Here is a 22,950-nt window from a genome sequence, read left to right as displayed (position 1 = left end):
CAAAAGAGTCTTTTTGTTGCTGTTTTTTACTCCTTTCATTCTCTCTCGTGTTTTAATTGTCTGCACTTTATGCAAGATACGTTGGCATAACTTTGTATACTAAGAGCAGTTTCTGACTTGTTCAGGCTATCTCCAGATCAATTTAAAAACACAGTATCACTGCTTCATGAGATCTAGCCTAGATGCTCTGAAGGACCTTCACATCTGACAAACAGGTTGCTAGGTATATATTTTAGAGGGCCAAACCAAGAGTTCTTCTATTCCCAAATTAGTCTCAGTCTGTCATTCCCATAAATGTAAAACAAATTCTGAATATTGAGAATTATTAGCCTCCAGAAAGGCTAATAAATAAAAATATTTTCGAAGGATGTTAGGAATTATAACTTAAGATTTGCACTAACTCCCCAACTAGGATGAGTCACAAGGTCCATGAAAAGGAAGCACCTTAGAGAGGGAGGAGGGGGATTTCTGAAGGAGAGGAGCCCCCAGGTGGAAGGGATCCAGGGGCTTGGTTTTGCCTGTCTTGTACTGTGAGGTTTCCTCTAGCTGTGTTGCAGCTGACAATGCGATATATTAACCTGACCTCTGAAAGGGCATAAATTAGAAGGCATTTGTCTGCAACCAGTTTTTATGCTATTACCAAAAGGTGCTACACTTAACTATAAGAACCACTCCAGAGTCCTGCCTTAGAGATGGAAAAGAAATTGGTGAAGGAAAAATGGCTGTTTGAAATGACAGACTCAATCCCTGAAGCCTCAGTAGCGATGAGAAGAGGAATGCTAATCATACGTACGTTAAAAAGTCCTGCACTTTATTCAACATGGAACGTTCCTTAATCAGCTGTGGGTAGAGGTTTGTGAAGTGGTCATCCATGTGTCTGAAACGAGATGAAAATCATTACATTTCAATTTTTGTTCTGGGATTATCCCATCACAGTAAATTACTTGATATTTTGGCCAAGTGGGATGTTCCCTATTGCAAACCTTCCCTATCTTTTTTAATAACTCAAACACACAATTTAAAATTGGAAATATTTTCAATGTATAGAAAAGCATAGAATATAATACCCAAGTATCCACTAGTCAAGTATATTAAATCATTCATTATATTTTACTATATTTCTTTCATATTTTTAAAAAAGATATAAAACATAAGAGTTGAAGTGCTGACATTAATTGTCCTCCCTTCTCCCTAGAGGCAACTGCAATCTTGAATCAGGATTTATTATTCTCATACATATTTTAATAACATATATACTTAAATATTTAATCATAAATAATGTAGAGCAATGCACCCAAGTACTGCATTTCAGAGTCTTTTGTTGACTATGAGGGCTACTCCATTTATTCTAAGGGATTCTTGCCCATAGTAGTAGATATAATGGTCACCTGAATTAAATTCACCCATTCTAGTCCATTTTAGTTCACTGATTCCTAAAATGTCAGTGTTCGCTCTTGCCATCTACTGTTTGACCACTTCCAATTTGCCTTGATTCACGGACCTAACATTCCAGGATCCTATGCAATATTGTTTTTTACAGCATTGGACTTTACTTCCACCACCAGTCACATCCACAGCTGGGCATTGTTTTTGCTTTGGCTCCATCTCTTCATTCTTCCTGGAGTTATTTCTCCGCTCTTCTCCGGTAGCATATTGGGCACCTACTGACCTGGGGAGTTCATCTTTCAGTGTCACATCTTTTTGTTTACAAGGCAAGAATACTGGAGTGGTTTGCCACTCACTTCTCCCTTCTCCAGTGGACCATGTTTTGTCAGAACTCTCCAGCATGACCTGTCCGTCTTGGGTGGCCCTACATGGCATGGATCATAGTTTCATTGAGTTAGACAAGGCTGTGATCCATGTGATCAGTTTGGTTAGTTTTCTATGACTGTGGTTTGCCTTCTATCTGCCTCTAATAAGGTTAAGAGGCTTATGGAAGCTCTGAAGAGAGACTGACTGTGGGGTTCCAAAGAATAGCAAAGAGAGATTAAAAAAAGCCTTCCTAACTAATGGTGTGATCACTCACCTAGAGCCAGACATCCTGGAATGTGAAGTCAAGTGGGCCTTAGAAAGCATCACTATGAACAAAGCTAGTGGAGGTGATGGAATTCCAGCTGAGCTATTTCAAATCCTGAAAGATGATGCTGTGAAAGTGCTGCACTCAATATACCAGCAAATTTGGAAAACTCAGCAGTGGCCACAGGACTGGAAAAGGTCAGTTTTCATTCCAATTCCAAAGAAAAGCAATGCCAAAGAATGCTCAAACTATTGCACAATTGCACTCATCTCACACACTAGTAAAGTAATGTTCAAAATTCCCTAAGTCAGGCTTCAGCAGTATGTGAACCATGAACGTCCAGATGTTCAAGCTGGTTTTAGAAAAGGAGAAGGAACCAGAGGTCAAATTGCGAACATCTGCTGGATCATCAAAAAAGCAAGAGAGTTCCAGAAAAACATCTATTTCTGCTTTATTGACTATGCCAAAGCCTTTGAATGTGTGGACCAGAATAAATGGTGAAAAATTTGTCAAGAGACCGGAATACCAAACCACCTGACCTGCCTCTTGAGAAACCTGTATGCAGGTCAGGAAGCAACAGTTAGAACGGGACATGGAACAACAGACTGGTTCCAAATAGGAAAAGGAGTACGTCAAGGTGTCACCCTGCTTATTTAACTTATATACAGAGTACATCATGAGAAACGCTGAGCTGAGAGAAGCACAAGCTGGAGTCAAGACTGCCGGGAGAAATATCAATAACCACAGATATGCAGATGACACCACCCTTATGGCAGAAAGTGAAGAGGAACTAAAAAGCCTCTTGATGAAAGTGAAAGAGGAGAGTGAAAAAGTTGGCTTAAAGCTCAACATTCAGAAAACAAAGATCATGGCATTTGGTCCCATCACTTCATGGCAGATAATTGGGGAAACAGTGGAAACAGTGTCAGACTATTTTTGGGGGCTCCAAAATCACTGCAGATGGTGACTGCAGCCATGAAATTAAAAGACACTTACTCCTTGGAAGGAGAGTTATGATCAACCTAGATAGCATGTTGAAAAGCAGAGACATTACTTTGCCAACAAAGGTCCGTCTAGTCAAGGCTATGGTTTTTCCAGTAGTCATGTATGGATGTGAGAGTTGGACTGTGAAGAAAGCTGAGTGCCAAAGAATTGATGCTTTTGAGCTGTGGTGTTGGAGAAGACTCTTGAGAGTCCCTTGGACTGCAAGGAGATCCAACCAGTCCATCCTAAAGTTGATCAGTCCTGGTGTTCATTGGAGGGACTGATGCTGAAGCTGAGGCGCCTATATTTTGGCCACCTCATGCGAAGAGTTGACTCATTGGAAAAGACCCTGATGCTGGGAGGGATTGGGGGCAGGAGGAGAAGGGGACGACAGAGGATGAGATGGCTGAATGGCATCACTGACTCGATGGACATGAGTTTGAGTGAACTCCAGGAGATGGTGATGGACAGGGAGGCCTGGCGTGCTGCAATTCATGGGATTGCAAAGAGTCGGACACAATTGAGCACCTGAACTGAACTGAACTGATCAATGCAAAGAAACAGGGAAAAATAATAGAATGGGAAAGACTAGAGATCTCTTCAAAAAAATTACAGATACCAAGGGAACATTTGATGCAAAGATGGGCACAATAAAGGACAGAAATGGTATGGAACTAACAGAAGCAGAAGATATTAAGAAGAGGTAGCAAGAATACACAGAAGAACTATACAAAAAAGATCTGCATGACCCAGATAACCACAATGGTGTGATCACTTACCTAGAGCCAGACATCCTGGAATGCAAAGTCAAATAGGCCTTAGGAAGCATTACTATGAACAAAGCTGGTGGAGGTGATGGAATTCCAGCTGAGCTATTTCAAATCCTGAAAGATGATGCTGTGAAAGTGCTGCACTCAATATGACAGCAAATTTGGAAAACTCAGCAGTGGCCACAGGACTGAAAAAGGTCAGTTTTCATTCCAAACCCAAAGAAAGGCAATGTCATATAATGCTCAAACTACCATACAATTGCACTCATCTCATGTGCTAGTAAAGTAATGCTCAAAATTCTCCAAGCCAGGCTTCAACAGTACGTGAATGATCAACTTTCAGATGTTCAAGCTGGATTTAGAAAAGGCAGAGGAACCAGTGATCAAATCACCAAGATCTGTTGGATTATCAAAAAAGCAAGAGAGTTCCAGAAAAACATCTACTTCTACTTTATTGACTACATGAAAGCCTTTGACTGTGTGGATCACAACAAACTGTGAAAAATTCTTAGAGATGGGTATACTAGACCACCTGACCTGCCTCCTGAGAAATCTGTATGCAGGTCAAGAAGCAAGAGTTAGAACTGGACATGAAACAATGGACTGGTTCCAAATTGGGAAAGGAGTATGTTAAGGCTGTATGTTGTCACCCCTGCTAATTTAACTTATATGCAGAGTACATCATGCGAAATGCTAGGCTGGATGAAGCACAAGCTGGAATCAAGATTTCAGGGAGAAATATCAATAACCTCAGATATGCAGATGACACCACCCTTATGGCAGAAAGCGAAGAGAAACTAAAGAGCCTCTTGGTGAAAGTGAAAGAGGAGAATGAAAAAGCTGGTTTAAAACTCAACATTCAAAAAACTAAGATCATGGCATCTGGTCCCATTACTTCATGGCAAATAGATGGGGAAACAATGAAACAGTGAGGGACTTTATTTTGGGGGGCTCCAAAATCACTGCAGATGGTAACTGCAGCCATGAAATTAAAAGGTGCTTGCTCCTTGGAAGAAATGCTATGACAAACCTAGACATTATATTAAAAAGCAGAGACATTACGTGGCTGACAAATGTCCATCTAGTCAAAGCTATGGTTTTTCCAGTAGTCATGTATTGATGTGAGAGTTGGACCATAAAGAAAGCTGAATGCCAAAGAATTGATGCTTTTGAACCGTGTTGTGGAAGACTCTTGAGAGTCCCTTGGACTGCAAGGAGATCAAACCAGTGAATTGTAATGGAAATCAGTCTTAAATATTCAGTGGAAAGACTGATGCTGAAGCTGAAGCTCCAATACTTTGGCCACCTGATGCGAAGTACTGACTCACTGGAAAAGACCTTGATGCTGGGGAAGATTGAAGGCAGGAGGAGAAGGGGACAACAGAGGATGAACTGGCTGGATGGCACCCCAACTTGCTGGACATGAGTTTGAGCAAGCTCTGGGAGTTGGTGATGGACAGGGAAGCCTGGTATGCTGCAATTCATGGGGTTGCAAAGAGTTGGACGTGACTGAGTGACTGAACTTAACTGAATGTATAGCATTATTTATCATGTTTCAGAACATATATAAACAAGTAAATAATATCATACTATCTACCACTCTAACTTGTTTGTTTCCACATGACATTTTTAAATTTTTTTGCATTGAGTGTCATAATATTTAATACAAATCTATAGTATTAAATTATATTAATATAATTTATTCTGTAAGTGGTCTAAATGACTTGGTCAGTTCTTTTTTTAAATGTTTTAGTTGGAGGATAATTGCTTTACAATATTGTGTTTGTTTCTGCCATGTATCAGCATGAATCAGTGATAGGTATACACACATCCCCTCCCTCTTGAAACTCCTTCACACCTCCCACCCCTCCATATGACATTTTAAAAGAATTATCTATGTTACTATCAGCTTAAATTTATTCTTTTCATGTGCTGATGGTATTCCATGCTATGACTATGTAAAAATTCATTTATGGAGGCCTATGGGTGGCTCAGACGGTAAAATGTCTGTCTACAATGTGAGAGACCTGGGTTCGATCCCTGGGTTGGGAAGATTCCCTGGAGAAGGAAATGGCAACCCACTCCAGTACTCTTGCCTTGAAAATCCCATGGATAGAGGAGCTTGGTGCAGGCTACTACCCATGGGGTTGCAAAGAGTCGGGAACAACTGAGCGACTTCACTTTCACATGGTAAACATTTAACTGTTTTTTTTATTTTTCACTATTATAATACAACTTCAAACATTCTTGTAAATATCTCTTTTTACACATTTGTTTTTCTAGGATATATACATACACACACACACACACACACATAAAAACGCTGGGGTGAATATTCTATATACCTAGAGTTATAGATATTGCCAAATTGTTCTCCACAGCGATTGTACCGAATTACATTCTTCTGAACTACATGTTAGATTTCTCTTTGCTCCATAGCCTCACTAACACTTGGCATAGTCAGACTTTCAAATTTTCAACAATTTGATGTATTTGAAATGATATGTTGTTTTAATTTCCATTCCCCTCAGGATTATTTGAGCTTCTTTAAAACTAATTTAAAAAATTAAATGTCCCTCATATGATATACAGTAAGCATTTTTGGTGAGCTATACTCGACATATAACATTGTGTAATGATTTGATGCATTTATCTGTTTCAATATGATTGCCACCATAGTATTGTATTAGTAACACCTCTATCATGGTACATAATTATAATTTCATTTTTTGTGATGAGAACAATTAAGATCTAATCTCTTAGCAGCTCTGAAGTTTACAATCAGGATGGTTGACTACAACCACTATGCTGTGCCTTAGATCTCTAGGACTTATTTATCTACTGGTGGCACGTTAGTGTCCTTGACCAACATCTCCTCAATTGAACATTTTTTAATTGATGAAAATAATCCTTTTACATCTCTTGTGATTTTAATATACTTGGATTCATTTTTATAATCTGTCCTGTTTTCCAATTACCATCCCTTTCTTCATCATTCTTTTATATTTTCCTTATTAGATAACATTTTATTATTCTTCTTTTAGCTTCTGCCAGTTTAGAAGCCATAAAATGTACAATTGACTTTTGAACAACATGTGTTTGTACTACAAGGGTCCACTTACATGCGGATTAAAAAAAAAATACATAGTCTTTAAATATGGAGGCCCAATTATAAGTCTACATGAGGGTTTTTGATTGCATAGTGCTGGGTATGGGTGTACCAATGCCTCTAACCCCAGCATTGTTCAAGGGTCAGCTGTATGTCCATCCTGAGGGCAACCATCATTAAAAACTTCAAAAACATTCATAACTATGCATTTTATTATAAAATCGAAGTGAATTTTTGCTTGTTTTTGGCTGCGCAAAGTGGCAGATGAGCTCTTAGTTCCCTGACCAGGGAGCAGCCCGTGCCCCCTGCAATGGAAGCACAGAGCCAACCACCAGACTGCCAGGGAATTCCCATATAAAATCTAAATGAATTTTATATTTCTCTCCTCCTCCAAACATACACATCTTAGTGAGCTTTACCTACCCATTGACATTATCCATCATGTTATTGTTCGAAGATTTAGTTTTACCTTTTCAATGAAAAAAATTAAATTTTTGCAAAGTTTTACAATTAAATCTTACTAATTTCTTTCTTTCTTGTGTTAATGATTGTTCCTTATATCCCAAATATTCCCTCCTGCTATTCTTGTCAGTGTGTGTCCTATAATATCAATAGGTTAATAGAAGTCTGGCATGGTGAAATATTTTATTTATCTAAAAATATCCTTATTTTGACCTTGCTCTTGGATAATTTAAATAGTTTCAAAACTCTAGTTATTTTGCCTTAGTACTTTTGAAATATTGGGCTTCCCTATAGCTCAGTTGATAAAGATAAAATTATTCCCTTTATCCTCAGTTCTCTGTAGTTTCACCCTCTGGGTTGTAGCAATGTAACAGGCTGTGTCGTCTAACCAAGGACTCCTTTGTTTATTTGTTGTGTGTTTTGCTCCACTGGACTGCTGGGGAACTCTGAAAGTGTTTTATTTTTTTTCCCCTTTCTTTGTTTTGGCTGCACTGGGTGATTTGCAAGATCTCAGTTCCTCGAGCAGGAATTGAACTTGGGCCGTGGCAGCGAAAGCCTGGAACCCTAACCACTAGGCCATAGGGAATTCCCTTCACGTCTTTTTCAATTTTGATCAATTCTCAACTACTACTCTGTTAACTCTTCCTTATCTGAAATTCCCTCCAGTTTTTCTTTTTCTGGGGCTTCTGATAGACATATGTTGGAGTTTCTTAATCAAATCTCTCTATTTAATAACAGCTCTCTCATTATTTTCACCCCTTTCTCTCTCTGGGCAGTGTACTATGTAAATCCCTCAGTACTGGTGTTTGATTCAGAAATTATTTCTCTGACTTTGTCTCGACCAAGGTTGCCCACTTATTGATATTTAAAAAAATTAATTTCCCTAATTTTCATTTATGATATTTCAAACAAGTTCTTATAAAATATCTACCTATCTTATCTTCCTTCTTGTTGCACTAATTTTCAAGTTTTCCTTCATTTATAACTTAGAGTACCTTAAGCATATTTAAAGTGTTTGTTCCAAAGACAAGGGCCCAGTTAGAGGCGGGGGAGCTGTGGCTGCCTGAGCTGCGCACAGCAACTCACTCCTCCCCACTCTCCCACACTGGCATCGGCCTGCTAACTGGCAGGTGACAATGGTGAAGAAAACCACTCCCTATGATGTCTTGGGGTCAAACCCAATGCCACCCAAGAAGAATTGAAAAAGGCTTACAGGAAACTGACCTTGATGTACCACCCTTGATAAGAATCCAAATGAAGGTGAGAAGTTTAAATGGGTTTCTCAAGCTTATGAAGTGCTCTCTGATGCAAAGAAAAGGGAATCATATGACGAAGGAGGAGAACAGGCAATTAAAGAAGGTGGAGCGGGTGGTGGTTTTGGCTCCCCCATGGACATCTTTGATATGTTTTTCAGAGGAGGAGACAGGATGCAGAGAGAGAGAGGGAGGTAAAAACGTTGTGCGTCAACTTACAGTAACCTTAGGAGAATTTATATAATGGTGCAACAAGAAAACTAGCTCCGCAAAAGAATGTGATTTGTGACAAATGTGAAGTTTAAAGTGGTAAGAAAGGAGCGGCAGAATGCTGTCCCAGTTGCCAAAGTACTGGAATGCAAATAAGAATTCATCAAATAGGACCTAGAATGGTTCAGCAAATTCAGTCTGCCTGCATGGAGTACCAGGGCCATGGGGAGTGGATCAGTCCTAAAGAGATGTAAAAGCTGCAACGGAAGGAAGATAGTTCAAGAAAAGAAAATTCTAGAAGTTCATATTGACAAAGGCGTGAAAGATGGCCAGAAGATAACATTCCATGGTGAAGGAGACCAAGAACCAGGTCTGGAGCCAGGAGATATTATCATTGCTTTAGATCAGAAAGACCATGCTGTTTTTACTCAATGAGGAGAAGACCTTTTCATGTGTATGGATATACAGTTGATTGAGGCATTGTGTGGCTTCCAGAAGCCAATATCTACTCTTGACAACTGAATCATAGTTATCATTTCTCATCCAGGTCAGATTGTTACGCATGGAGATATCAAGTGTGTGCTAAATGAAGGCATGCCAATTTATCATAGGCCATATGAAAAGGGTCACCTAATCATTGAATTGAAGGTAAACTTTCCTGAGAATGGCTTTCTCTCTACTGATAAACTCTCTTTGCTGGAAAAACTTCTGTCTGAGAGGAAGGAGGTAAAAGAGACTGATGAAATGAACCAGGTAGACTTAGTGGACTTTGATCCAAGCCAGGAATGATGGCACCATTACAATGAGAAGCATATGAGGATGATGAACATCATCCTCGGGGTGGTGGTCAGGATCAGTCCTCTTAGTAGGGCCCTGAATAACACTCGCTGCTGCTGTTTTACTTGCAGTAGTGATTGAGTAAAGGACTATAATCATAATTGCTCACTACTTGCTTTTGTTTTAATATTCAACTGTAGTGTTTTAAAAGTTAAATGAAGAATAAACTTGAATATAAAAGCTCTGACTTTGCCCTGTATGTATGATGACTTCAGTGTGCAAGATAAATTTAATACTTGTAAAAACTACTTAAAAAAATTTCCCCTAGCATTTGTTAGGCCATACTTTGTAATTGATTTCAGCTATGTACATGGAATAGCTTAGACTGAAATGCCAGGTATATGTATTGACTTCAGGGTATGACCCTTAATTGTTAAGCTATGAAATTAAAACTGTATTTAATGAGCAGTCAGACAAAGAACTTAATTTGTAAAGAAGTGTTGGTCTGTATAGTTGTATTAAGTGGGATTCATTGTGATGCTTCTGTATTTATTCTATTGCCTCAACTATTATTTGAAGATGGCATGCTGTACGATTTAATTTAGCCTGTGGTATCAGTGATAGAAATGATACCTTTCTAAAGAAGGGGTTTATCATAACATGCTGCTTCTTGAGGGCTTGCATTTGTAGAATTGCATTCTCTTCTGCTGTGTTGTCTTTTATTAATATATATAGCTATTGGTCCCTGTTATTTTTTTTCTCCCCCTTCTCTTTGGACCACAGTAAGCCTTAGAGTAGTGACTTCTGGAGCAGGGAAACTTAGAGGTTAGAGTGATGAGAACTTAACATGGATAAGTAATTTGCATGTATGAGATAGGAAGGTTTTTGTAGGTATGTTACAGGCTTACTTTAAACCATTTAACATGCTCCAGAGTAACTGTAATTTAATGTCGGTACTATAGCAAATTATGATGAATAGCTTTAATTGTATGTTTAAAGTCATATGTTCACAAGCTTAAATCCGTGTATCAGAATTTAAGCAATTCTTGAAATGTATGAATGTCTCTTTAATATACTGATTACAAAGCAAAAGAAAAAAATTCTTCAAGTTTGCCTTAAGCATATTTAAAGCGTTTGTTCCAAGGACAAGGGCCCAGCAGATCCATACTCCCTCTCTTTGTTTTCTGCCCCATTTCTGGTTCAAGAGTTGTTCAGCCCTGTTTGGGGGATCAGCTATATTACCACGAAGCTCTCTTGTGGCACATTTTGTCTACCATTTGCTCTAAATTTAGAGCAAAGTAGGTCGAACTGTGAGCCCCTTGCACTCTCTGGACTGGAAGTTTACCTAAAGTCTGAGTTCTGGTTTTCATTTGATGCTTTTTTGTGCTGTGCTGTGCTGAGTCTTGTTCGACTCTTTGTGACCCCATGGACTGTAGCCTGCCAGGTCTCTCTGTCTATGGAATTTTCCAGGCAAGAATATTGTAATGGGTTGCCATTTCCTACTCCAGGTAATTTTCCCGACCCAAGGATTGAACCTAAATCTCTTGAGTCTCCTGCATTATCTGGTGGGTTCTTTACCACTTGCGCCACATGGGAAGCCTGAGGCTTTTGTTGACCTAGAGTTCAGCACTGTAAGCAGGCCATGACTCAGCTTTCAAAAATGGGAATTTGGCCCTCGGCACAGTGGAAATCTAGATATCCCTTATCTAAGAGTTTCCAGCACTGCAACTGACAAGATGGGAATAGAGTTTTATTGCCTGTTAGGCAAAAAACATTAAAATCCTTTGAAATCTCTTATGGTCCTTGACTTCAACAAACTTCATGAGGCCATTTCCTTCAAAATATTTGTATTTTTTTTTAATTGAGGAATTGCATTTAACTTTTATTTATATATCTGTTATGCTGCCATATTCCTCTATCAAGTTGATCTCTTTTTGATCACCTTTAAAATGGAGGGAGAGAACAGCAATAAAGCTAGACAGGTATGTGGGTGACAGGGGAGAGAACTTCTGCCCTGGCCTCATAGATCAGGGGAATGGAATGCAGAAACTACAGATATGCTGGGTGACTTGGTTTAGTTTCTTAGAAGCAATAGCCCTGAAGTTTCCCCTCCAAGGTTGCCTGGGGAAGCAGAGATGGCTTCCTGGACTGTCTGGGCTCATGAGCTAAATGCAGCAAACCCTGCACCCACCTTGAGTTTTAGCGGGCAGCCAGAGTTGCTCTTGTCAGGTCTAGGGAGGAATAAGAGGACACTGGGAGCTGATGAACCTCCTCAGGGCAGAGGACTAATACTTGGGGTGACTACTGCGGACTCAGTGGCATTGATTGTGCAACTGGAGACCAGGGAGACCATGGAAGCCTCATCTGATGTCAGGTGGGGAAACACCGAAGCTAAAGACTCACGAGATCCTTCCACTTCAGTAGATGCTCCAGAGAAGGACACAAGACAGACAACCACTACTTAAACATCCCCCCTCCCTCCGTGATGCCTCAGTGAAACCAGTCCCTTCTGGAGACAGGTGTTTGGGACAGGAGTGTCATATTCTGAACTGCTTGTGTGTGCGTGCTCAGTCCAGTCTGATTCTTTGTGACCCTCTGTCCATGGGAATCTCCAGGCAAGAATACTGGAGTGCGTTGCCATGCCCTCCTCTAGGGAATCTTCCCAACCCAGGGGTTAAACTCACGTCTCTTATGTCTCCTGTATTGGCAGGTGGGTTCTTTCCCCTAGGGCCACTGGGGAAGCCTATTTTGAACTGACTTAGTCTCGATGATAAATTATTTTGTTCTTACTGAAATAGCTACGGTCACATTTCTTGCCACGAGGAGGAATGGGCTCTTAACATGAAAATGATTTAAGTGAAAATGAAGTTCTATTTTTTTGGAAAAAAATAATCTGTGGGCTATTGACCCCCAGTGGTCACTCGGGTAAAGAAACAAAAGTCATACTTTTTAGCTGAACTGTCCACCACTGCATCTTGCCCAGCTCCACTCAGAGTTCCAGATCCTCTCTGCTTTTCAGTCTATTTCAATACAGGGCCATGTTTCTCAACTGGAGTGATTTTCCCATCCATTTGGCAATGTCTGGAGACATATTTCATTGTCACAATAAGGGGAGGGAAGGTGTAATTGGCATCTAGTGGGTAAATAGCAAGGACGTTGCTAAACATCCTACAACAAAGGATAATTCAATCCCCGATGTCAAAGTGCTGAGGCTGAGAAACCCTGAAACAGAGGGACATTCATCCTGACTTGGGGTGGAGCTGAGGAGGTCCACATCACAGTAGACAGGACAGATGGAGATAGAGGAGGGTAATTAGGCTAGAATTATTAAATTGCTTCTTTCTTTTTTGGATGAGGGCTAAATTTTTTTGATTCTGACATTCAGAGCAGGTGAAGAGAAACCTGTACCTTGAGATCGGAAGTGGAGGCTTCGCCTGATTCTGCCCCATCTAGGGGCCCTGAGGAACATAATCCACTCACAGCCCCCTCAGAAGGCTGAGGCCCTTCTCTGACCCTTGGCCCTGGGACTCTACACTTTGTGTGTGTTATAGCAACACAGGACAGCAAATAAGAGCAGAGGCTTTGAATTCTGAGCTCAAAGCTCGACCCACTCCTTCTGGGCTCTTCGAGCATCTGAAAGACTCCCAGCTTCTCCATGTCTCTGAATTCTCATCAAACAGAACCCACACCAGTCTCCAGGTCAAGGATATGTTAGATTTAGTTCCAGCTCCTATGGTGTGTAAAGTCAGTAAGTTTCCTCCTAAACTGGCGGAGACTTCAGCCACCTTTTCATCTCTCATACACTCATATGCCCACTTTTCCTTGAATCTATCTGCATTATGTTAGTACCATATCACTTGATATGGTATAGCCCACTCCAGCATTCTTGCCTGGAAAATGCCATGGACAGGAAAGCCTGGTGGGCTACAGTCCATGGGGTCGCAAAGAGTCGGACATGACTGAGTGAGTTTCACTTAGTGCTTATCAGGAGCTCTCTCCTACTCTTTCCAAGCTGTTTTGATTTCTTACTTCCTTTAGTAGGAATGAGCTCCTTTAGTATTTCCCATTGATTAATCTATTTGTGTTTGTACGTGTTGTGTGCATGTGTGTGGACTCCATAACCAGATAGCTTGTTTCCAAACCTGGCTTCTGCTTACTTGATTTGTGACTTTCAGCTAGTTACTGAACTTCTCTGTGCCCTAGTTTTCTCATCAATGATATGGAGATAATAATAATATATATCTTATAGCACTGTTATGGATGAAATAATTTAATGGGCTTCCCAGATGGCTCAGTGGTAAAGAATCCACTTGCCAATGCAGGAGACACAAGAGTCGTGTGTTCAATTCCTGGGTCAGGAAGATCCCCTGGAGGAGGAAATAGTAACCCACCCCAGTATTCTTGCCTGGAGAAGCCCATGGACAGAGGAGCCTGGTGGGCTACGGCCCATGGGGGTCGCAAAGAGTCGGACACAATTGAGCATACACACACCTCATACAAGTAATATAACGTATATAAAATGTTTTGAACAATGCTTGACATAGTTTAAATTATATATATACATATATATATATATGCTAGTCGTTATCATCATCATCACCATTTTGTGGTTCATGTTAAGTTCCAAATAATTACTGGTTAATGTGTCATTTGATAATTTTGAGGGTGGAACTGTGTCTTACTTATCTTTGCTGTGTCTACAGCCTTGACCTGAAGCCATAGTCAGTTTCTAATATCAGAAGGAGCAAGTTTGGGGGTATGGAGGAGATTCTTGAAGTATCTCTTGATGGTAAGACAAACATGGAAAAGATTTCACCTTTTGACTGCTTTCTCTACTTTCTCTGCTTATGTCAAAATCTTGCTAGAATATCTTTTCATCATAGTTTCAGCAACTGTTGTGTTAACACATTAACTTGAAAAGAGTGAGGAAAGTACTGAGGAACTCACTCCCCACTGTCTCTCTGTTCCCAGAGCCCAGCACAAGGTAGTATTCACAAGTGTTGGCTGCATGGAATTCACTCACCCAAGCTGGGTAAATTCTGAAGAAGTCATTTCTCATGCAGCTGCTCCAGCAATGCATGAGATCAATTGCTTTGCTAAAAACTAGAGCAGACCAGGTCCCCACACCCTCATCACCATTCTTTCCAGAAAGGTCTCATGACTCATTTTATTAAAAACCAATCTATGGCTGTTTATCAGCTTTTACCTCATTAGTGAGCCATCAGAAACTCTTAATTTGCAACTCTTAGGGAGCCACCCCAGTAGAGTTTAAAAAAAAAAAAAAGATAAAAGGAGGAAAAAAATTCCATCTGGCCAAGACAGGGCATTCCATGGAAATGGGTAGCTCACACTTCTGATTCATCTCTAATAAAACTGGAACAACAACAAGATTCAGTTCAACTTAACAAACCTGTTAAGTAAGTGCTGGTGGCAGAAGTGCTGTGCTGGGCTTCTGGGGTATGCACAGATGAGAAATGGGGACCCTGTCCCCAAAGCATGAACAGATGGTGGAGGAGAAAGATGGAGCTTTGACCCAGTAGAAATGGAGTCAGAAAGAGCTTCATCAAGGAGACAGCATCTGAGACGGGTCTTGGAGGTTGAGCAGTATTTTGATCGGTAAAGATATGAAGAGCAGCATCTGGCTCTTAGGAATCATAGTTTGAAGAGTTGCTAGGAAGGGGATGTGCAAGAGGCAGGAGATCACGGCACGGCTCACAGGCGCATGTGAAATGCGTGGTGCACCACACAGGGAGAGGGTTCCTCGGGGGATGGGAGTGGGGCAGCGAAAGAAGAGGAAGGATAGAGCGCGAAGAAGAGCAAACCAGTGAGAGAAACCCCTGAAAACAGTGCGTGCCCGCTCTAAGCTGGATGTGCCGCTGCTCCACACGAGATCACCCTGCAGAAGCAGCGCAGCTAGATGGCCGTGAGCTTCAGGATAAAGTATTGATACAAAGGGCTGGACCCAGGAGAGTGTTGTAAAAGTTCAGAGAAGCAGCAAATTGCTGAATGCTTCCAAGGTGATGATGGAGCATATGAGAATATGTCTTTGCATTTTGATTTGGTTTCTTGAATATTTCATATTTCAAATGATATTTTCCGAGGTTGTCAAACCAACATCCTTGTTTATCTCAAGTCGTTCATTCCACGATCTCCGACCTTCCACACACCTCTCCCCCTAGGAGGTTCAGGAGACTATAAGGAACACGCCATTTTAAAAGTGGAAGAAAGTGGTAGGCCTATACCTTCCACTGCTCTTGGTAGCTGCCTGAGCAACTCTGTAAAATGAGAGGGAAACAAAGCAGCTCTTTCTTCTGGCCTCTGGCACAAACTCACCTTCTCTGCCCTAGCACCAAGGCTGTGTCTGGGTACGTGGGACTGTACTTTGCAAAACAGTCTCCAGCAGTATATGTTTTAAGTGGATGAAATGATGGCCTGGGTAGAAGATGCTATTGCTTCTCATATAACTCCCCTTGTGTAGCTGAAAACAGAAGACTCTAGCCTGTGACTTGTTTCTCCACCATTGGTTTGTGGCTACAGTCCTTCCAGAGGGTTGATATTTTAAGCTACTTCTGCTTTGCTTCAGAGAATGCTGGATACTTTTGCTCAGAGGGAGCCCCACTGCCTCCTGGCTCAGCTGAGACAGTGCATGGGCAGTCCTTCTTTGATGGGGCCTTGGGTCTAAGAGCCTCAATTCCAGGAATCCTTCCAGTTGCCACTCACCAACCACACCCCTCCCTGCCCCCCACCTCTCCCACCCTATCTCCCTGCCAGAGCTCTTGTCTCTGTGAGCCCCAGCTCTCTACTCCATTTGGCACTTCCTCCAAATTAAACTCTTGCACCACAGAGTGTACTAAGCCTTCACCCCATGGACCATCTCAGAGAGGAAGCAGGAAACTGGTAACCGTTTCCCTCTCCTCCCTCTTCCCCAACCCATTGCCAGGGGTCTGTTTGACACTTGCTGCATCATATCCCATGGCTCCAAGCTTTGAGCAAGGCACAGAGCAGAGCCTTGGAATGTGTGCTGATTCAGAAATTCCCTTACTTACTGAACTTCTCAGTAATGCAGTCAGGATGACAACCTCTGAAAGGAGCTTATGGGAAATGCCGTTCTAAAGATGGGTTTGGGGGACTTCCCTGGTGGTCCAGTGCTTAAGAATCTGCCTTCCAATGAAGGGAACCTGTGTTCAATCCTTGGTCGGGGAACTAAGCTGGTGTGCCACAGTGAAGACCCAGCATAGCCAAAACATACATTGAAAAAAATGAATAAAAAGAGGGTTTTGGTTACAATTAAAAAAAATAGTAGCATATATTTATTTATTTGGTCACGCAGCTCATGGGCAATTCGTTACCTAACCAGCAATTGAACCTGGGCCCTCGGCAGTGAGAGCACAGAGTCCTAACTGCTGGACAGCCAGGGATATCCCTTGGGCGTAATTCTTCCTCCTCCTCCTTCCCCTCTTTCCTGTTCTGTTCCATCCTGCCTTCCTTCCTTTCCTCTTTCCTTTTTGTCCTCTCCTCCTCTCTTTCTCTTCTCCTTCAAACACATAAATACTGATCTCACTCTTCCTTCCACCTTCTTCTATCCTTTATCAGGCAACTTCCTGCTCACCAGCATCTTCTCGGGCCCCGTGAGATACAACGAAGTCCTGCGCAGAGCAGAGCTCCTCTCAGACTCCTAGTACCGCCTACAGGGGAAGCCCATGATGAGCAGCTGGGGAGTTTCCACACTCACGAACCCTAGAAGGGGATGAACAGAGAAGCTGTCTTTCCAATTCAAGAAAACTCTGCTTGAAGTAGAGAATAACCACCGTCACATGGGCCTCTACCCAGAGCTTCCACGACATGGCTGCCATCTGCCTTTTCAAACCAGATGTCCCTGCTTGCTCGATTGGAGCCTCCACTCCTGGTCACTGTAAATGCAACTTCAGACTGAGTGCCTTTCTTCAGAGCTCCCTTCTGTTACCTTCCACCTTGAATGATTTTGGCTAAAGCCCAAGGGTTCTCATCACTCACTGCTTCCACAAAGCCTCCCTTGGCTGCTCTGGTCCACGGGGGTGCCTTCCTCTCAGACTCCCATGGAATTAATGATTAGATCACTTTTCCTGTGTTCTCTGCAGCAGAAATGCTGCCAAGAATATTTCCCAATGTTTCCTCAAGGATCCTGTAATGAGTGAGCTTCCTAGGCTGGCCCCTCCCTCACTCCTGATCCCCGGTCCCTGGGCCATTGCTACAGGATCCTAGGGAAGGCGGATTCAGAGTCTAAAATCAGGAGCTCCTCTGGTGGCTCAGTGGTAAACAATCCATCTGCCAATGCAGACGGATTCCATCCGTATTCCATCCCTGATCCAGGAAGATTCCTCAAGCCGAGGAGCAACTAAGCCCATGTGCCTCAACTACTAAGCCTGTGCTCTCGAGCCTGGGAGTCCAGCTACTGCAGCCTGAGGGCCCTAGAGCCTGTGCTGTGTAACAAGAGAAGCCACCACAATGAGAAGCCTGCCCACCACAACTAGAGAGTAGTCCCTGCTCGCCGCAACTAGCAATGAAGACCCAGCACAGCCAAAAATAAATAAATCAATTAATTAAAAATTTTAAAAAGAAAATGCAAGGAGAATTCAGTGGATCCAGAAACAGATAAGGACTTGGAGGGAAAAAGAAAAAAGTCTGGATTGTTACATGCAGAATAACAGTTTTAAACATGTTTTTAAACATCACATTCACTTTATAGTTTTCTACATCTCCAAATAGAGAGTTCCCTACTACGGGGACTTGTATGGCAAGGTAATAAAAATTTGGTAGAAAGATAAAAACAGGAATGTTTAGTTTAAGTTAAAAAAAAAAAACAAAAAAAACACAGCAGCCAGAGCCCAGTAATTAGCCATTCAACATTTGATATAATTGCCAGCACTTAGAAACAGATTAAGACCAGCACTGTGTTTACTATGACTAAGGCTGTAACAGGGGAAAAGGAGGTTTGGTTAAACTTGCACTCAGTGATCTAGGTCAAAGAGCATAAAAAGAAGAAACCCAAGTCCTCAAGATATTTTATATCAAAGGAAGAATGAGGCTTGTTTGATAATTTGCAACTTTTCCTTTCCTCAAGGAAGAGTTCTCCAAAAAGGATGCATCATGATTGCATTATTATAACTATATTTTTGTTATTCTCATTAGAAAAAGGAAGAACTTAAGAATCAAATAATAGAACATTCATGATAAGATATCAAAATTTCTATTTAAATATTTGCCCACTTGAAAGCATCATTCTAAGACAGTTGAAAATAAATGCTCTTATATTTTATTTTTAATGAATTTGTAATTAACCCTCTCTGTTTTGTGCTTCTCAAAGAGCCACTCCACCTCCCTTTGCTTTCTCCCTGACAATAAATGACTAGTGAGATGAAATGGCTTAGCTGTCTTTACAACAGTTTCGTGAGAGGGAAGTGTTTCAAAATGTTTTAAATGTCACAATTGGGGGCTTTCCTCCTAGGCAGCATGACTATAGATACAAATGTAATTGTGATTTTTTTTTTAAACTTTTGGCCGTACTGCACAGCACTTAGGATCTTAGTTTCCCGAGCAGGGATTGAACCCAGGCCCCCTGCTCGGAGTCTTAGCCACTGGACTACCAAGGAAGTCCCTGTAAACGTAATTCTGACGTTTCTATCCTATGAGAAGGACCACGGTGACTTTTCAATTCTAGTGTACAATGCTAGGAAGAAAAATGTTACTGCTGAAAAAAGAAAGGGACAGAGGTTGCCTTGCAGTTCACTACCATGACTGGAGTACTTACGGGGCAGTGAGGTAACCCTCCAAAAAGCCGGCGGCAAACATGATGATCTCATTGCTCAGGGACTGAGAACCGTACCCTGCTTTGATCTCCAGGATACCCCAGCCTGTGGTTTTCACGGAGTTATTGTAAAAGCCATAGGCATCCCCATTCCTGTCTAGGACATTTTTGACTTGTATTCTCTTCTCTGTAGGCATCCAGTACGCAGTTGCATAGTAGACCCCTGGAAGAAAAGAAAAAGGAATAACGCTAGGATGTGATTGAATTGAGTGGCTGATGGCTTTCTTTTTCTGTGTAATCAGCAATTCTAGTACATCTGCTTTTAAAGAGTTTCATTCTATTAGAGTCGGGAAATCTGTCACACCATAGTTTGTCCTTGTTATTGTTGTTGTTCAGTCTCCAAGTTGTGTATGACTCTTTGCAGCTTCATGGACTGTAGCCCACCAGGCTCCTCTGTCCATGGGATTTCCCAGGCAAGAATAATGGAGTGTGTTGTCATTTTCTTCACTGGATCTTCCAGACCCAGTGATCAAACCCATGTACCCTGCATTGGCAGGCAGATTCTTTACCAGTGAGCCACCTTGCAAGCCCTTGTCCTTGTTACAAATGGGGGAAAACCAGAGCCTTGATCAAAGGCAATTAGCCTAGAGCACAAAGAACCAGGTCAAAAGTAGGGGTGTAGTTGGAGCATCAGAAAGGGGGTCTAAGTGCTTCAACCTTAGGGATGGAATTCTGGGCAAGGCAGGAGCTGGACCTCTCACCCTCCTTGTCATTCAACCAAGAATAAGATCTGGGATTTCCCTGGTTGAGAGTCTGCCTTGCAATGCCCAGGACTTGAGTTCAATGTCTGGTCAGGGAACTAGGATCCCACAGGCCTCGGAGTGGATAAGCCTGTGCTTTGCAACTACTGAGCCCAAGTGCTGCAACAAAAAAATCCCACACTACACACTGAAAATCGTGCATGCCACAACTAAGACCCAGTGCAGCCAAACAAATAATAAATAAATACAGTTTTTCAAATCAGAATAGGGTTCAGCCCTGGTCTGCAGCCCTTTTCATCCCCCTCAATAGTTGGGCCAAAGCATCCACATTCTCTCACTTTCTACCCTATTTCTCCTGCTTAATTCTTTTTTTTTCTTATCAAAAATATTACAAAAAATTCAATGGAAATACGCTGAATAATTGCTAAAATAAATTCAGGCAATTCATTCATCTTTTATAAGAAGGAGAGACTTTGACATTTGAATGTTACTAAAGCTTAACTTTCACAGCATCATCTTTCAGGATTTGAAATAGCTCTACTGGAATTCTATCACCTCCACTAGCTTTGTTCGTAGTGATGCTTTCTAAGGCCCACTTGACTTCACATTCCAGGATGTCTGGCTCTAGGTGAGTGATCACACCATCATGATTATCTGGGTTGTGAAGATCTTTTTTGTACAGTTCTTCTGTGTATTCTTGCCACCTCTTCTTATCTTCTGCTTCTGTTGGGTCCATACCATTTCTGACCTTTATTGAGCCCATCTTTGCATGAAATGTTCCCTTGGTATCTCTAATTTCCTTGAAGAGATCTCTAGACTTTACCATTCTGTTGTTTTCTTCTATTTCTTTGCATTGATCGCTGAGAAGGCTTCCTTATCTCTTCTTGCTATTCTTTGGAAGTCTGCATTCAGATGCTTATATCTTTTCTCCTTTGCTTTTCACTTCTCTTCTTTTCACAGCTATTTGTAAGGCCTCCTCAGACAGCCATTTTGCTTTTTTGCATTTCTTTTCCACGGGGATGGTCTTGATTCCTGTCTCCTGTACAATGTCACGAACCTCCATCTATAGTTCATCAGGCACTCTGTCTATCAGATCTAGTCCCTTAAATCTATTTCTCACTTCTACTGTATAATCATAAGGAATTTGATTTAGGACATACCTGAATGGTCTAGTGGTTTTCCCTACTTTCTTCAATTTAAGTCTGAATTTGGCAATAAGGAGTTCAGTACTTTGGCCACCTCATGCGAAGAGTTGACTCACTGGAAAAGACTCTGATGCTGGGAGGGATTGGGAGCAGGAGGAGAAGGGGACAACAGAGGATGAGATGGCTGGATGGCATCACCGACTCGATGGACGTAAGTTTGAGTGAATTTCGGGAGTTGGTGATGGACAGGGAGGCCTGGTGTGCTGCAGTTCATGGGGTCGCAAAGAGTCGGACACAACTGACTGACTGAACTGAACTGAACTTACTAAAGATAAATGAAGAAAGGGACTTCCCTGCTGATCCTGTGGGAGTGGTTAAGACTCCTTGTTCCCAATGTAGGGGACCTTGCTCAGGGAACTAGATCCCACATGCCTCAACTAAAGATCATACGTGCTGCAATGAAGTTGGAAGATCCCATGTGCTGCAACTAAATAAACAGTTACAAGAGCTCCCAAATAAATAAATATTAAAAAATAAAATAAATGAAAAAAGTTAAAATATTGAAAGTTTAAGCACCTTTTCACAGAAATAAACTATTCAATTTTAAAGACAGAAAGAAAAACACTTTATTCTTTCTATCATGAATAATATCAGTCAACCAAGCTTCACATTTTGGGTAAACATTTTTCAAGTATGAATTCTTTCACAATCTATTTTATTTTTAAAAAAGGAAGACTAGGTGAATTTTGGCAGAGGAGTAGAATATAAAAATATGCACAATTTGTTTTAAGATTGGCATACAAACTCCTAAAACAGTACAATTATATAAAAGTATGGCCTGTAAAATATCCTTCGGCATTTCACTTGGTAGTTAAACAGAAAACTTTTCTGAAAAAAAAAGAAAAAGTAGCTATCAACACAGTCCATAAGTTAGGGTTGTATATGTTGAAAGAAATTTCCCTTGAGTTTCAAAATCCTTTTCTTCCATAATAAACTCAGTGGACATGGGTTTGAGCAAATCCAAGGAGATAGTGAAGGATTGAAAAGCCTGGTGTGCTGCCATTAATGGGGTCTCTAAGAGTCAGGCACAACTTAGCTACGGAACAACAACAGCCCATGTAAGTCATCACTAGTGAGGTATATAGGGCAGAATTGCTGCTGCTGCTGCTAAGTCGCTTCAGTCGCGTCCAACTCTGTGCGACCCCACAGACAGCAGCCCACCAGGCTCCCCCGTCCCTGGGATTCTCCAGGCAAGAACACTGGAGTGGGTTGCCATTTCCTTTTCCAATGCATGAGAGTGAAAAGTGAAAGTGAAATCGCTCAGTCGTGTCCGACTCTTCGCGACCCCATGGACTGCAGCCCACCAGGCTCCTTGGTCCATGGGGTTTTCCAGGCAAGAGTACTGGAGTGGGGTGCCATTGTCTTCTCCGATAGGGCAGAACACTGTTAGGCAAACGTAAAGTAAAAAGAGTGCATGAACAAAGAATTCTTCCCATGTTCATAGAAATATCAGGTTAAATCTGACTCATCCTGCTTGACTCTGCCTGCTTGGCAGAATTAAAATAAGCCCATACAAATGTCTTTGTTCAAGTCCTAGTAGCAGCGATATGTCTCCTTTGAAGGCATTATTTGATTCCAAGACACCGCGCAGTCCCCTGGAGGGGTGAAGACTGTGTGC

At 41.5% G+C, this 22,950-nt stretch overlaps 1 protein-coding gene and 1 pseudogene across 1 annotated transcript in view; one reads left to right on the top strand and one right to left on the bottom strand.

Moving 5' to 3' along the window:
* Positions 1-22,950, bottom strand: part of PLBD1 (phospholipase B domain containing 1) — an 88,619-nt gene that overhangs the window by 41,021 nt on the left and 24,648 nt on the right. Inside the window, exons 2-3 of the mRNA XM_018048455.1 lie at positions 19,370-19,589; positions 794-877 (exon numbers count right to left, since the gene is read on the bottom strand). Of these exons, the coding sequence (XP_017903944.1) occupies positions 794-877; positions 19,370-19,589 (304 nt within the window). The remainder of the gene's footprint in view (positions 1-793; positions 878-19,369; positions 19,590-22,950) is intronic.
* Positions 8,479-9,671, top strand: LOC108636053 (annotated as a pseudogene).

This window comes from Capra hircus, chromosome 5, assembly GCF_001704415.2.
Source record: "Capra hircus breed San Clemente chromosome 5, ASM170441v1, whole genome shotgun sequence".
Lineage (NCBI taxonomy): Eukaryota > Metazoa > Chordata > Mammalia > Artiodactyla > Bovidae > Capra > Capra hircus.
Note: the sequence above shows the minus strand (reverse complement) of the source record. Positions and strands in the feature narration are given on the sequence as shown.